Here is a 16,199-nt window from a genome sequence, read left to right as displayed (position 1 = left end):
TTGCATCACTTACATTAGCCTAAATGAAAACATAAGACCTATATAAGAATAACATATAGAGGAATATGAAGTTTGAGTATAAGATATTTTGCAGAATATTGGTAACCAAACACTTTTGGTGACTATTGACTTCCATTGGGGGGACAAAAGAAACACTAAAATAACTTATTTTATGCTTCACAGAAGAAAGAAAGTAATACAGGTTTGGAACGTTTGGAATTTAAATGTTTGGTTATGGGTATTAGCATCCTATTTATTCTACACAATTGACAGAATAAACGTGATTGATGTGGTCATCCATATGATGTCCATGCGCTCTCCAGGGGACAGAAGTGTGAGCTGTGCTCGCTCTAGGACCCGGTGTCCCCTCTTGCGTCTTTTGGCTACTTGATGCTCGCCGGGATTACGCCTATATGGACTCATACAAGCAGATCTAGCACTCTGATGACCAGTCTATACAGAAGGATTGTGTGTCTTTGCGACCAGGGGACGCCTCTTGATCATGTTTCCGTAAGGATTCACAGAAGAAGGCATATTCCACGTATCTGCACTCTCACAGTGCCAGTCTAGCCTACATGCGTTTGCGCGCGCCCTGGGAGTTTCCGTGAATACGGATGAGACAGGAGCACGAGATTCCAACTTTTCATATTTCTTTGTCTAAAAGGAGCTGCACTGGTCAAACGAAGGTAATGTGTCTGAATTTTTATATATATATGTTTAATATATATATGGTTTTGTAAAAGATCGATTCGTTTTCTAAAGCTGTGACCATCCAAACTTAGCCAAAGAGAGCGTGTCAGTCCTTCTTACCGTTTTAATTGATCTATGTTACAATGTAGAAGCACTGTGATTCTGGCTGTTATTTTAGCAATAGTTTCAGGATGTAAAACTTTTGAAGCCCAGAGGCTCGTTCCTTGCTGTCGGCTCCAGCACATTGACATTAGTGCGCGCTCTGGAGATGCGCGTGCCCACGTTACTTTAAAAAACAAAAAGCTTACAAGTGGAAATAAACGTCACTGGAAGTTTTTGTGTTGATTCTTTGTTATATAATCGTTTTAACTGATGTTTTAGACTGAAATAACTTCTTTGGCAGGGAAATACTCAACAATGAATCAGCGATGGGGTCATTCGAATGGATTTCTAACCTACCTGTTTCTGCTGGTTTTATGGCGTTCATGGTAAGCAAAAAAACCCAAAAGACTTATCTCAGAGAAGTCGATCAAAAAAAGCTTAATTGGTATGATTGCCACAGTTTAAAATATAACCAAAGTAAAGTATGCTTAAAGTTTTGAAATAGACAAAAATAAGTAGTGCGAGATAGTTCACTCAAAAAATTAAATTTCGATCATTATTTACTCACCCTTTTGTTGTTACAACCCTGTAAGTTTTTCTTTCTTTGTGGAACATAAAAGAATATATTTTGAGAAATGTCCCCTTCACTGTAAAAAATGATCGTAATTTTAACGGTAAAAGACTGTAAAAATGCTACAGTGAAAAACTGTTAATTGGTTAACAGAAAGTTTCCGTACTATATACGGTAAATAACTGTGATAGATCTAACGGTACATTTAATGTAATTTTACTGTAACATACCGTTAAATTTACAGTTTTTGAAAGTGAAAAAACAACTCATTGTATAATTTACAGTGAAAAACCGTAAATTGACATTCCCACAATTCCCTGTGACACTTCACATTTGAGGTATTTTTGTTGAAATAACTATGTTTGTTTCTTCATAGTTTTCTTCGTTTTTTCTAATCAGTTATGTACATTAGGGGTTTATGTTACATTTAATGTTGTTAAATTAATGTTTATTGCATTTTTAAAATTTCATGTGTTACCATGATGGTGTTTAATGTTTGTGTGAATGACACTGTGCAGCTTCTATATATATTTGTATTAACTTTCTTGTGGAAGAACTGCTTGTGTTGAGCTTTGATTGATCATGTGACTCTCATCACTGCTGTGATTGGTTGTTATCAGTGTACAAAACAGATATTAATACTTCAATAGGACGGTAAATTAACATTATATCATATTACTGAAATTTACTGTTATATTTACTGGTTTATACTGTAAAATTGACATGTTGTTCAGAATAGCACGTACATTTTACAGTTTAAACCAGTAAATATAACAGAACTCCAGTGTGTTATATGCTGGTTTAAACTGTAAAATGTACATGTTATTCGGTAAAAGCAATTACTGTTTTGTTGTATATTTTACGGAATTGTTCTGGTAACCCCAGCTGCCAGTTTTTTTCCGTAAAAACTACGGGATTTTTTTTACAGTGTTGTTTTTCGTCCATACAATTGAAGTCAATGGTCACCAAAACTGTTTGGATACCAACATTTTTTTTTCTGTTGAACATAAAGGAATACATTTTTGAGAAATGTTGGTAAACAAATAATTTTGGTGACCATTGAATTCCATTGTATGGATAAAAAATAAAACACTTCTCGAGACATTTCTCAAAATATATTTTCTGTTCCACAGAAGAAAGAAAGTCATACAGAAAGATTCACCTAAAAAGTCATACAGATAGGCTACTAATTGGGTGAAACATATACAATTTAATAATTGAAAGGAATGTTCCTGGTTAAATCTAAGTTCATCTCAGTGGACAGCATGGTGATTACCACAGATAGTAATTTCGATAATATGTTTAAGCTAAATCATCAAGGCAACTTGGAATAAAAGTAAACGAGACTCCATCCATCCATTCATTCTCCAAACCACTTAGCCTCTACAGGGTCATAAGTAAACAAGACTGTCGGTAATATACATTAAAATATACTTAGTTTATTATACATAACATACTGTAATACTAGTGTGATCACTCACTAACTTGTTATATCCAATTTTATTGTCATGGCGTTGTACCGCCAGTGTAAACCTGGTAACTTTCACACAATGTTTGTGCAAGGAAATCAATAACAGAAAGGTGATGTAGAGAAGAACATAAATGTGTGTACTACCTGTTGTTTAAATGTTCATAACGTTCAATGCTGAAAATCAGCCAGAAACAGTTTAAAATAAATATTTCTGCTGTCTTAAACATACCAGGTGCATAACGTACAAACATTACGTCTGTTATGAATAACTAGACAGTTGTTTGCATAGTACAGTAGTCCACCGCAAGAATGACGGTGTAGATAACGGTATACCATTTTTATGTAAGAGTTAATGAAAATGCTTTAACAGAAATAGAAGCAAAATATTTCTGCATGCTAGCACTAACTTGTGTTGTCAGTGTCTTACACTAACCCTGAGGTATTAAGTTAATTTAATAATTGAAATATTACCTTAATTTATATTTTTGCGTTAATTGACATTATTCAAAAATACTAGTGATTCTTTCGCTCATAACATTCCTAGTCAGTGTTTGCAACTAAATTATGACAGTGTGCCAATTTCCACATTTTTAGAAAAATGTTCATAAAATCTTATGCTCACAAAATGAATTGCTGTATGTGAATAAGCACAAACCTACAGGGAACAGGGATATGTTAGTAGATTGGCCATTCGGAGAAAATAGACACGTTTCCTAAAAGTCTCAGGTGTTTTGGTACAGCTGCCATGTTTGTGCTTTTGCCAGATGGTCATTATCATCTCACAACTTTATTGGAAAAGAGCAAAGCTTTGTCTGTGTGCAACTCTGTGCAAGTATGTTTATGTAACAGACTTTTGTGATGTCAAATGTGTCTTGTGTAGTTCTGAGGCAGAAGTATCTGGCTCAGATGCCTTTAAAAACAACATAACCCTCTTCACGCGGATTTTGGACCGGCTACTCGATGGCTACGACAACAGACTGAGGCCTGGTCTGGGAGGTAAGAAAGTGTGTGATGATTGATTAGACAATTAGATGCATGGAATTAGAGCTGTCTCAAATGAGGTTGTTCAATAAGCCTGTGCAAAGTTGTTTTTTTTACAATTATATGCACTTGATGTACTTATAAGCAAATGACAGTGATTGTTTTTTCTATTTAGGAATTTTATAAAAAACTCTTGTGTGACTTATACAGTCCCAATGGATTTAGCACAACAGTGGGAAAAATCAGTAGCTGGATTCATTTATGTGTTAAGAAACATGATTCAGCGATTCAATGTTTATGACCTGATTTTACCACTGTTAAACTAATTATAACAAGGTGTTGATGAACTGAGAATACTGACTGAAGGAGAGGAAAACAAAACCAGCAATCTCAGCTCCACTTGACAGTCGACAAACCCTGTTTGTGTATTCTGTTAGTGTTATTTATGTGACCCTTGCCATTGTTTGTACACTCTGAGCTTGGCAACATGAAAGACACCTTGGATCAAGCAACGCCCACCATGAGGCAAATAGATTTCTTGTGAGTGTTTCCTTTTGAGATTTACAGAGACTAGCACACACATACGCATACACTGGAGTCAGTGGACATGCTGTCGAGCTAAGAGCCAGGATGAAGTGTTGCGGTTCCACTAATGATAAGTTAAAGTATAATAGTTAGCTCAGAAATGGAAAATTGTACATCTTTTTTCACCTCCATATCATTTGAGCACTGAGTTAGTTTCCTTCATCTGTGGAACACAAATAAGATCTTAGGCAGAATATCTGATTTTCTGTTTTTCAACCATTAAAGTGAATGCGATTTATCAAGCTTATAAAAAAAAACACCATCATGAAAGTAATCCACATTAGTAATTAGTAGAAAGTAATCCGACTCATCTGCTAAAGCTAAACAATATATTTATATGAAGAGCAGGCTGAAATTGAAGTTGTTGTTCACAGATAATCTTCATACAAAGCTATTCTGGTTTTAGTGAACTTTGAATATAACGCATGAGACATATAGAAGGTCATGAAAATGTTGGTAAATTGAGTTCCTGGTTGATAATGTAATTTGAACTTTCTTTTTGCTGTGTGACATAGATCGAGTGACAGAGGTGAAGACTGATATCTATGTGACCAGTCTTGGGCCAGTATCAGATACAGATATGGTAAGACATTGCTCTTCTCACAACAGATGATTTTTTTTTTTTTTTTTTTTGTATAGTGCGAATCAAATAGTATTTATAAAAAATATTTGTTATTTTCCTGTTGGTTATCATTTTTTATCAGTTCTTACCCCACTCCTTGTTTTCCATCTGTTGTCTATTCATAGCATTTGGTACCTGCTGCTGGCTAAAAGCTTTTCTCAGTACTCCTCTTTTCCCCACTTCTCACTGTCTGCTCTCTTTAGAATAGAGAAAAAAAAGGTCAGATGGAAGAAAAGGGGTTTTCATTCATTCATTCATTATTTATCATCTTTTACTGTCCAGCTGAGTGTTTTCTAAACCCCACTGAATACTCACACTATCCTGTAGTAGGGAAATCTCTGTTCGTAAAGACCATATTATGTCAGGACGATCATCACACTAGGTATTTCTGTCAGTTATTTTCTTTTTCTGGGTGCTCTTGGGAAATCATGATTGACCCGAGTACATTGCTTGAATCGCATGTCTCCACAGTTCCCCAGTCATCACTGTAGTACAGCTAATATCCTATTGAGTAATGTCAGATTCTAGAGAGATTTGCATAATTTTGTAGATAATATGAAACAACACTGCACTATGTAATTAACGCTACCATTCAAAAGTTTGGGATCGGTATGATAAAAAAAAAAAAAAAAAAAAGGTTTTGAAATAAATCTCTCATGCTCATCAAGGCTGCATTTATTCAATGAAAAATACAATAAAATCTGCAATACTGATTTTTTTTTGTTCAGTTTAAAACAGCGGTTTTCTATTGTAATATATTTTAAAATGTAATGTATTCCTGTGATGGCAAAGCTGAATTTCCAGCAACATTACTCCAGTCTTCAGTGTCACATGATCCTTCAGAAATCATATAATGTGCCAATTTGCTGCTCAAAAAACATGTATTATTATAATGTTGAAAGCAGTTGTGCTGCTTTTGTGAAAACTAATTATTTTTGTGTGTCAGAATTCATTAAATAGAAAGCTCAAAAACAGCATTTATTTGAAATAGAAATATTTTGTAATATTATCAATGTGTACTGCACTTTTGGTCAATTTAAAGCATCCTTGCTGAATGAAAGTATTCATTTCTTTCAACGAGTCTATGATGGTGACTTTATTATAATTTATAATATTACTGTAATTGATACTGATATCTGTTTTATATCTAGTGTATGTGTGACATAAATCGTGTGTTCTGACAGACAACTTCCTAAATATCTTTACAAATGATCAGACCTTAGTTTTAGAGTTCCACAATTCCATACATTATAATGCCTTAAAATAGACATATACTATGGAGGAACACAAAAGCAGGTTATTATTATTAGTTTTACTGTACCACTCCCTTCAGGCCGTGTGGTTATGATATGACAGAATGGAAAGTATTGTCTGTTTGCTTGAGGAGTTCTGCGGGACTCCTGCATAATGGTGGGTAATGTTGCAAGACGTTAGCAAGAATTTCAAATGACAGGCAAGCTTTCCTCAAACTTCGCCTGAGATAAAGGTTTTAGATTTTAGAACAGTACTGGAATTAACTTAGTATGGACCCATAATAGGTTTGTTCCTACAGTATGATTGTGACTTTGTGAAAGCTGATGGAAGAACGAAAGGAAACGAAGCATCACAGATTGGTTCTGTGAGTGTTGCAGAGCTCCAGCGCTCCAGTGACAGCATGTACTGTCATACCATGTTATCTTTCCTGTATGAGTGTGCGAGTGCATAAGTATTTTCTTTTACGTACATAACATTGTGTTTTTCTGTCTCTGTGCTGCCATGGAAACTGGATGCCCGCCTTCACCCTGGGGGTCGATGCATGGCAGCATTGTGCCTGGGAGATTAGGATATAATGCAGTGATGTGAAGCTCTTCTGACACTTTGCCACTTAGTAGTACTAGAGAGGAAGATGAAACACTCACATTATACACAGACAATGATCACATTGAGAGAACTGAACTCACTGGCCCTTGCTGAGGAAGTCCATTCAGTCTTAACTTTATACTTTTTTAGATGTTTTTGAAAGATTTACAGTGACATCCAAAGTCTGAGACCACATTGAATATGTGAAATCGAATTTAAAATCTAGAAATAGCTCACCATGGCTGCATTTACTCCTTCTGAAATCATTCTAATATGATGTGCTCATGAAACATTTCTTATTATTATCAATGTTTAAAACAGTTCTGCTTAATATTTTTGTGGAAATGTGACTTTTTTTTTTAATTATTTGATAAATGGAAAGTTCAACAGCAGTTATTTTGAAATTGAAATAATTTTGTATAAGATTATTGATGTCTTTACTGTAACTTTGGATTAATTACATGCGTCCTTGATGCATAAAAGTATTTATTAAAAAAAAAATCTTATAGTATATTTTATAATAAAACATAGTATTGAACTAAAAAAAATAAAAATAAAACACAAGCATTTGACTAGTGGATTTAGACTTTGAATCAAAACACATTTTCTGTGTCAGGTATTGCCTGATGCATATCAGCAGTGAAGAATGTCTTGCACTATTGCACTCTGATCTCCGAAAGCCTCTCTCTCAAAAGTCACTCTCTGTTCTCAGGAATACACAGTGGATGTGTTTTTCCGTCAGCGCTGGACAGACGAGCGGCTAAAGTTTCACGGGCCGATGAACATCCTGCGTCTCAACAACCTGATGGCCAGTAAAATCTGGACCCCAGACACTTTCTTTCACAACGGCAAGAAATCTGTGGCTCACAACATGACCATGCCTAATAAACTGCTGCGCATCATGGAGAACGGCACTCTACTGTACACCATGAGGTGCCCATAGATTACTACATGTACTATAGTTATCAATTAATCAAAATAATTACTTGATATGCTGTTTAATTCATCAAATCCTTTACAATTAATTGCATTTATGAATATTTGCTAAAGAAAGCCCCCGAATCAAGATAACTGAAAGAGATTATTTTGGTATATGAATAAATAATTGAATAGACATTACATTAAATGCATGTCATTAAAATGCATATCATTAAAACACATCTCAAGACCAAAAATCAGCTATACACTACTGTTCAAAAGTTTGGGGTCAGTAAGTTTTTTTAATGTTTTTGAAAGTAGTATTAAAAATACAATAAATCAGTAATATTGTGAAATTGTTATAATTAAAAAAAATGTAATTTAAAATGTAATTTATCCCTATGATGCAAAGCTGAATTTGCAACAGTCTGAAGTGTCACATGATCCAATCAGTCCAATCAGTATCTGCTTAATATTTTGGAGGACATTTTTTGAGGATTCTTAAATGAATAGAAAGTTCAAAAGAACAACATTTATTTGACATTATAAATGTCATTACTGACACCTTTGATCAATTTAATGTGTCCTTGCTGAATATAAGTGTTCATTTCTTGCAAATAATAATAATAATAATAAAAATATTACTGACCTCAGACTTTTGAATGGTAGTGTTCATTTTACAGTATTTCTTGAATTGCTCTAATGGTGGGAAAATTCCTTTTTATACAGTGTATGATTTTTATATACTAATCTAATGTATTTAATTAACAGCCCTATTAAGAACACATAACTTTGAGGGGTGACTGTTGTGTAATGTGTGTTTGTGTGTGTATATTTGTGCAGGTTGACAGTGCAAGCTGAATGCCCAATGCATCTTGAGGACTTTCCAATGGATTTCCATTCCTGTCCTCTGAAATTTGGCAGCTGTGAGCGACATTGTTAAACATTCATTTCATTCCCACGGTGCTTAATATGTGTCTGTGCTTTGGGTTTTATTTTAAAATATATTTCTCCTGTGCTTAGATGCTTACACTTTGACAGAGGTGACGTATGTTTGGACACGCAATGCCACCTTATCGGTGGAAGTAGCTCCGGATGGATCTAGACTCAACCAGTATGACCTAATGGGACAGACTGTTGACAAGGAAACCATCAAGTCCAGTACTGGTAAGATGTTCGCAAGCAGACACAAAACCACATGGATCCATCTAGTCTGTTGCCATCTCTTACAATATGTTTCTCTTCTACCGTAATAGGTGAATATACAGTGATGACTGCCCATTTCCATCTAAAGAGGAAGATTGGATACTTTGTGATCCAGACGTACCTGCCTTGCATAATGACCGTCATCCTATCCCAAGTCTCTTTTTGGCTCAACCGAGAGTCCGTCCCTGCACGCACTGTTTTTGGTGGGTGAGCATGTGTTGTTGTGCATTAGATTGTAATCAGAACATAAATGGAATTTAGCATGCTGACTTTGTTGTTCCAATTAAATTATAGATGCAGTCATGGGTAGAGATGATGTTGTGTGTATAACGTTTTTATTTTCTCTCTAGCAGTTTCAATTTCTGTCTGAACTCTAGGGATGAAGCAGATGCACATAGCTATAAAATTGTGTTTTTGAACGTATTCAGTGGGAGGAAACCATAGCATGCGAAAGACACATTTAAATTAAACACAGACTCACAAGAGGAAAAATTCACTAAGAATGAAATGCCGATAGCGTCATTTATACATATGCTTGGTTGTTTTCGTGCCCAATTCACTAAAGGAATTATCTAAATTAGGTAGAATTCACAATTTTAACACCACAATTCTACATCTTGGATTTTCTGAGTGCTCGGTTGTGAGGGTATGTAGCAAACTACCGCAATATGATACAATTTACTGGGACTGTTCAGCATCACTCAACTACTGTGATCCAGGCAGGGACCTAAATTGGCTTTTTGAAATGCTGGTTATATTATCTTCTCCATCATTTGATCATCATTTCATTAATCAAAGCTGCCATGATCACTAAAACAAACCATCCCTCTTAAGTTTGTTGCATTACATTTTGTGAATAAGGTGCAATTGATTTGAAAAAATCAAAAAATTTATAAATGGCAAAATTGAATGATGCAGTGCAATGCCAGCGCAGACAGCTCATAGTTCAACTGGATTTAGTTATTTGAAAACACGGCAAAATAAAAGCACGATGGTTTAACTGGAGAAATTGTAGTTTTACAGCTGTAGATATTTATATATAAAAAATTGATATATAAATATATTTTTAAAAATTATATTTTTTTTATAGTCATATTGAATGGGTCAAAAAGAGTGGGAATGTGGAAAGAGTACACACTAAAATTTTTTCCCAAATCGTTCTGCCATAACAGGATGATTCACACTCTTCAGAGTAAAAAGTGTTTTGTACCCGGAGGCTGCAAAAAAGAATTACAATTGCTCACAAAAAAAAAACAGAAGACCATGTATATAAAATGAGGACAGGAGGTCCACTCGGGGCATATAACTGACTGCTGAAATGAACAAAATTTCATTAGCCCAGGGCATTTGTGATTACAAGTGTACATCTGTGCTGTCTCTTCCCTAATGAGCGAACGGCATAAATGCTGGCAATTATCTGCAGAGAGGCATGCCGTGCTAATGCAGTATCTTTATAAACAGCAATCCCTGAGCTTATTTTGTGTTGTTCTTCTGTTCCAGGTGTGACTACAGTGCTAACGATGACAACTCTGAGTATCAGCGCTCGAAACTCTTTACCAAAGGTGGCCTACGCCACAGCCATGGACTGGTTCATTGCTGTGTGCTACGCGTTTGTTTTCTCAGCTCTCATCGAGTTTGCCACTGTAAACTACTTCACCAAGCGCGGCTGGGCCTGGGATGGAAAGAGCATTGTCAGTGATAAGGTAACCATGACGACACAGACCTTGCTTTGATTTTGGAGCGCATCTGGTGGCTTTGATTATTGTCATTGGGAAGAGGAGTGTTATTTAGATGAGGGAAACCAATACTGTTAATTCAGTACAGTTAATCTCACCATTTTTCCTGATTGAACATTGTCTGAAATTACGTCTCTTTTTTTGTACATTAACGACTTCAGATTAACTCTTTCCCCGCCAGTGTTTTGTTTTCTTTAAAAAAAAAAAACGTTGCCAGCCACCACAAGCTTTTTTAATCATTTTCACAAACATTTCATGGCCCCCAGAATATTTTGTTGTATGAATATCTGAACATGCAATATATCAAAAGAAAGAACCGAACCTCTACTTTTAATTTACAACATAAAAAATAAAAAATGTTGTTTTGTTTTTATCAACACTTGAATGTGGGTAGTTTCGTAAAAAAGCAACTTTTTAAACAAAAATGTATTATAGTTTTATTTAGTTAGTTTACACATGCATATGATTACATATGATATCGTTTGTTTCTGCGTCTTCTTCGCATGTGTTTTGATCAGGACATTCAGTACTCTTTCAGAAGATGTGCAGTAGCCCCCTACCGTATAACAGTGAAAACACGGAAAGACAGACAATTCCGTCAATGGCAGGGAAAGAGTTAATATAACATTTAGCTTGATATCATTGATTGAATATGTAGCAATGTGTTAAATTTCTTCTGACTTCAGAAAAAGGACATGTCTGTTATGAAAAAGAATAACGCATATGCAGTCGCTGTGGCCAACTACGCACCCCATATTGCGAAGGACTCGGCTCTGCCCACCGTCTCTAAGAGCGCCACAGCGGAGCCCAGTAAACCTCAGCCGGTGGCTAAAGAAGCAAAGAAGACCTTCAACAGTGTCAGCAAGATTGACCGCATGTCCCGCATCATCTTCCCAGTGCTTTTTGGCAGCTTTAACTTGGTTTATTGGGCCACATACCTCAACAGAGAACCTGTTATTAAGAACATGGTGCCCTCCCAGTGAGCCATTAGCTATCATTCACAGTATGCTACATACATAACATCTATCTATCTATCTATCTATCTATCTATCTATCTATCTATCTATCTATCTATCTATCTATCTATCTATCTATCTATCTATCTATCTATCTATCTATCTATCCACTGCCAGGACAATTTCAAGAGAGCATCTTAGCATGCTTTAATGGGACCGATTAACTTTTTTTCACAGCTTTATTTTTGTATGTTGTTGTGTGATTTCTGAGAATATAACTGATCGTTTTTCCTTGCCATTTTATGCAGTGTTTACAGGCATTTTCATACAGACCTGATATATGTGTTTTCTAAAAAAAAATATTTAACTGTATTTGTGCACTATGTATTTATAATATGTCAATATGTTTATGTCTGTGTCAGTATTTTGGCTAAATTATTAATTAAGCTCACAGGTATGGTGCATCAAAGACATGGTGTTTAAAATGAAAGCCTGTACAAAATATGATTGTTGTGTTGTTTTGTTAGAGCTGCACTACAGTATCTGTGAAACAGATCACTGCACTTTTATATTGACTGATGTAGCATTTCAAGTCAATTATATATGGCACTTTATTTTTTGTTTGCATCAAATTAGATTGCATATCTTTTCCCACACAACACACACCTGTGCATCTAATTCTCAGCCGTGTGCAATTTATCATCAATGAAAGCGCGCACCCACACGTGGTTTAAAGCTTAATAATTCAATGATTTTGTCTGAAGCACCTTAATGCACTGTATTGTTGTGGACACTTTGATTCGTGAGCTCAGTCTCAAATGCAACTAGCACTGCGTTTCAGTCATTTCTGTTTCTTTTGTACAAATTTTTGTGGAAAATGCTGTGGGAATTTGCTTGTCATTAGGTTAAAATGAGAGTAATATGTTGGTCTTGCTGTATACGCTACTCAAATTGTGGCCACTGATACTTACATTAGCTTAATGTTGCAGCAGTGACATGATGTTGTTCATATGGTATTGCCAGTACATGTTGATTGTAGCTTCAGGATTACCGCAGATAAAGGTTGTAATGGGCTTCTCAGTATGATATATAGGCCTACGCCTGATGAAAATAGGAATCAAAATATACTGTTCACTCAATATATCATGTGTCAAACAGTTTAGTGTTTTCATTACTAACATCAACAATCCTGACAAGTAAAACACTTGAATGAACTACTGTGGGTTTACTTTTAACAGCTTTTCAATTTGACATTCTGTTCTCAGTTTTCTGCCGGGGCAAAAAGACAGCTCTCCTGTTGACTGAAATAAAGTGTTGTTATAGCTAACATGGCTCAGTTACTCTCCTTTTGTGTGGGTGATCTTTTGCACTGTGCCACTCAAAAAATGTCATCTTTTTCTGAAGAAAAAAATAAATAATATTTTTAATATTTAATATTTTTGATAAAATCAGAAAGCTTTCTGACCCCTCCATAGACAACAACACAACAACCACTTTCAAGGTCCAGGTAGGTAGTAAAAACATAAGTGGTTCAAACTTAAGTTAACAAAGCGATGAGAATATTTTTTTTGTGCGCAAAAACAAAACAAAAATAAAAAAAATTATCTTCCATGTCATTCTCCTACGCTGTTTACATTGTAGTAGACAATGTGCTTCCGGGTTCTTCGCTAGAACGCCGCCTCGTTATTTGCGCACAGAAAGTATTCTCGTTACTTCATAAGCTCAAGGTTGAACCACTGTAGTCACATGGACTATTTTAAAGGAGCTGTATGTAAGAAATGTATTTCAATTAATCATAAAATGGCCCTGATATGTCACTAGACATTAAGAAATCATGTTCATTTCAAATACTTATATCACTGACAACAGTAGTCCGGCCAGGATATTGTCATTTAAAAAGTGAAGTTGCAGCCCTCAACTGATGTTGATGTTGTCATGTTGTGTTTTGGCCTGATGCTCCACCCTCCACCTATCTACCAATCACGAAGTCAGTAGTGTTTCTGCATCCGGGTTGCCAGCTCTGCTCTAGTTACCACAGCTGCAGCTACAAACGTTCGTGCTGGATCCTGCAGCCTATCTGGCAACCTCGAGTCAGGGGGGAGGGGGAGGGGGAGGGGGAGGGGATACACCGCTCTACAGTCATTTGAAAGTGATTGCAGTACCAGTTTTGGCCACAATCTTACATACGGCTCCTTTAACAATGTCTTTATACCTTTCTTGGCCTTGAAAGTGTTCGTTGTGTTGGTCAGAAAGCTCTCTGATTTTATCAAGAATATCTTCGTTTGTGTTCCGAAGATGAACGAAGGTCTTAGCACCGGTTTGAACGACATGAGGGTGGGTAATTAATGAGAGAATTTTGGTGAACTAAATGCATGTTTCGCCAATCATTATTACATATTCCACATTTCTATCAGTTTTATGTGATTTACAGGAAAAATAAGTCTGTTAACTAGATTTAAGAAGGCAACTCAGAATTAGAACAAAAAATGAGATAATTTACAAAAACTCAAAAGAAATGCAAATACTTGGTTTCTAAACACTTTAATTACTAAGAACTTGTAAAAAAAGTTTTAAGTATGTTAAAGAAATTAATTAATTTTAAGATAAATCACGGTCGCAGCACATGACATTTTTTAAAGCTACGGACAATTCATCTAGATGAAGAAACACTAAAATCACTTAAATTAAATTTTTTAAATGAATTTAGGTGTACACAACATCCTTAATGTTTGAACAATTGCAACAGGTTTTTTTTTTTTTTTTTTTAAATTGGCCTGTCGAAAATCCTTATACGTCATTGAGTGAAACGTATCAGTCAGTTCCACCTTGTGGAATAAAGGTGAATTGCACTTATTTAGTCATCAAAGATTCAATTATTGTTGTGCAGAAAAAATATACTTACACTGTTACACATCTTGGGTTGTTAGCGACCCTATACAATTTTTACAAAAAATTAATGGGAAAACGGGCATTCTTTTATATATATTTTTTTTCTTGTTATATTGTTTATAATGAATTGATTGAGGAATACTAAGAAGGTTGATGTCTAACTTTTATAAAAATGAATGAGGAGGAGGGTATAGTAAATGACGTCCCGGGTCACTAAAGACCCGAGACCCGTTTAAGGGTTAAATCGAATTAAAGTTTTGGGGAAAAAATTGTGTTTTTGTCATTTTTATTAGATTTATTTTATATATATATATCCCTATGCAGTTTTTATTAATTTATATTTCAGTTTTATTTTTTAATACATCAAGTTAAACTAAATAAAATGAGATATGCTGCCTTGGCAACTAGCTGAAATAAAACACGTTTTTAATATTTTATTTAGTTTCAGTGAACATTTATAACAAATGTAACAAAAATAGTTTTCATGCTTTAGTTTTAGTAACTAACCCCATTCTGATTCAGTGGAATGGGATTTGCGAGCTGACGTGGCACAAGTCAGTACACATTGATAAGTTCGCTGTGTTCCAGTTGCTTCTTTTATTGCCCTGCTTTTAAAAGTCTGCATTTCTTGACAAATCCACTAGCCCCCAATCCATATTGTCTTCCTGCATTTCACTCCCTTTTCAATCTGTCTCTCTATTCTGTCTAAAGGCTTTTTGTATAGCTGACTCCGCTTTGACTAACCAGCAGAATTTGAGATTAGCAGCGTTGAATAGAGAACCGGCAGCCTGTGTGCATTTATCTAAGATCTTCCTTTAATAGCATAACAGCAACACTCCCAGCTCATCTCGTTTGGTTATGGAAGCAGTATCTGCCTGTGTATAGCTATCAATGCACACACACACTGCTAAACAGAGAAAAACAGTTCTCCATTAACCTCCCCTCACTCCTTTGCACCATATAGAAAAACATATCTTTGGGTACAAACAAGCATCTGTCAGAACAGATGTGTCCACTTGTGCATACAATCATTACGCACTCATACTTGACCAGGGGGGGAGACTCAAAAACTAAATTGGATTTCATTTATTGGCCCCTTTTAAGGTGGAACTGATGCTGATCCCCTGTCAGGTGGAATTAACAAAGCGTTCTGCCTCAAGCGACATCTGCGAGGATGTTGTGAGGGTTTATCAGATGTGAAAGATCACAGAGGCATAGAATCCACAGAAGTGTGTGTTTGCTTGTGGCTGAAGCCATTTAAAGCCTTTACAAACACTGCGTTTACAATGGATCCCTCAGCTAACAATGCGCATCGTGATGAGAATTTTTTTTTTATATGAGAACAAAACTAAATTATTCATACTAATATGGTGTTTACTTCATCTCTGGAATCTGTCGAGAAAGTTTGAACATGATGTGTATGTAACGCTGCAGCTCCTAATTGTAATTGTTTGTTTAATGAGATTGTATTTCATTGTTTCCTAATTCCATTCCTCCTCTCAAACAGACTGACAATGTCACGGCACTTTCCTTTCAGGATTTGATTTGTTGTCACCTGTGATAAATTAACAATCGGAGAGAACAAACAACATGGTGGCATTTATGTACTACAATGGCAATTAGGATTGCAGCA

The 16,199-nt window shown here is 35.5% G+C and overlaps 1 protein-coding gene across 3 annotated transcripts; it reads left to right on the top strand.

Moving 5' to 3' along the window:
- Positions 1-362: 362 nt before the first annotated feature.
- gabra2a (gamma-aminobutyric acid type A receptor subunit alpha2a) lies at positions 363-13,002 on the top strand. Of its 3 annotated transcripts, none has more exons than XM_084092194.1 (10): positions 363-686; positions 1,094-1,178; positions 3,715-3,830; positions 4,916-4,983; positions 7,574-7,794; positions 8,623-8,705; positions 8,803-8,946; positions 9,036-9,188; positions 10,486-10,688; positions 11,408-13,002. In XM_084092194.1, exons 2-10 carry the CDS (start codon positions 1,108-1,110, stop codon positions 11,702-11,704), a joined length of 1,356 nt encoding a protein of 451 aa, XP_083948320.1. In that variant the 5' UTR covers positions 363-686; positions 1,094-1,107; the 3' UTR covers positions 11,705-13,002. The 3 variants fall into 3 exon arrangements, with proteins under 3 accessions (XP_083948320.1, XP_083948319.1, XP_083948321.1); XM_084092193.1 differs by having other exon boundaries at positions 482-686; positions 1,072-1,178; XM_084092195.1 differs by lacking the exons at positions 363-686; positions 1,094-1,178; positions 3,715-3,830 and adding an exon at positions 4,219-4,355.
- Positions 13,003-16,199: the final 3,197 nt, after the last annotated feature.

The sequence above is a fragment of the Abramis brama genome (assembly GCF_963993115.1).
Source record: "Abramis brama genome assembly, chromosome: 19".
NCBI classification, from domain to species: domain Eukaryota; kingdom Metazoa; phylum Chordata; class Actinopteri; order Cypriniformes; family Leuciscidae; genus Abramis; species Abramis brama.
This window is presented reverse-complemented; position numbering and strand designations above follow the sequence as displayed.

Bases quoted from the DNA above. Each gene is read 5' to 3' on its own strand.
- gabra2a (XM_084092193.1), top strand. From the start codon at position 615: ATGAGACAGGAGCACGAGATTCCAACTTTTCATATTTCTTTGTCTAAA. The intron at 8,706-8,802 runs GTGAGCGACATT...TCCTGTGCTTAG, and splicing joins TCCTCTGAAATTTGGCAGCT to ATGCTTACACTTTGACAGAG. The intron at 9,189-10,485 runs GTGGGTGAGCAT...CTTCTGTTCCAG, and splicing joins CCCTGCACGCACTGTTTTTG to GTGTGACTACAGTGCTAACG.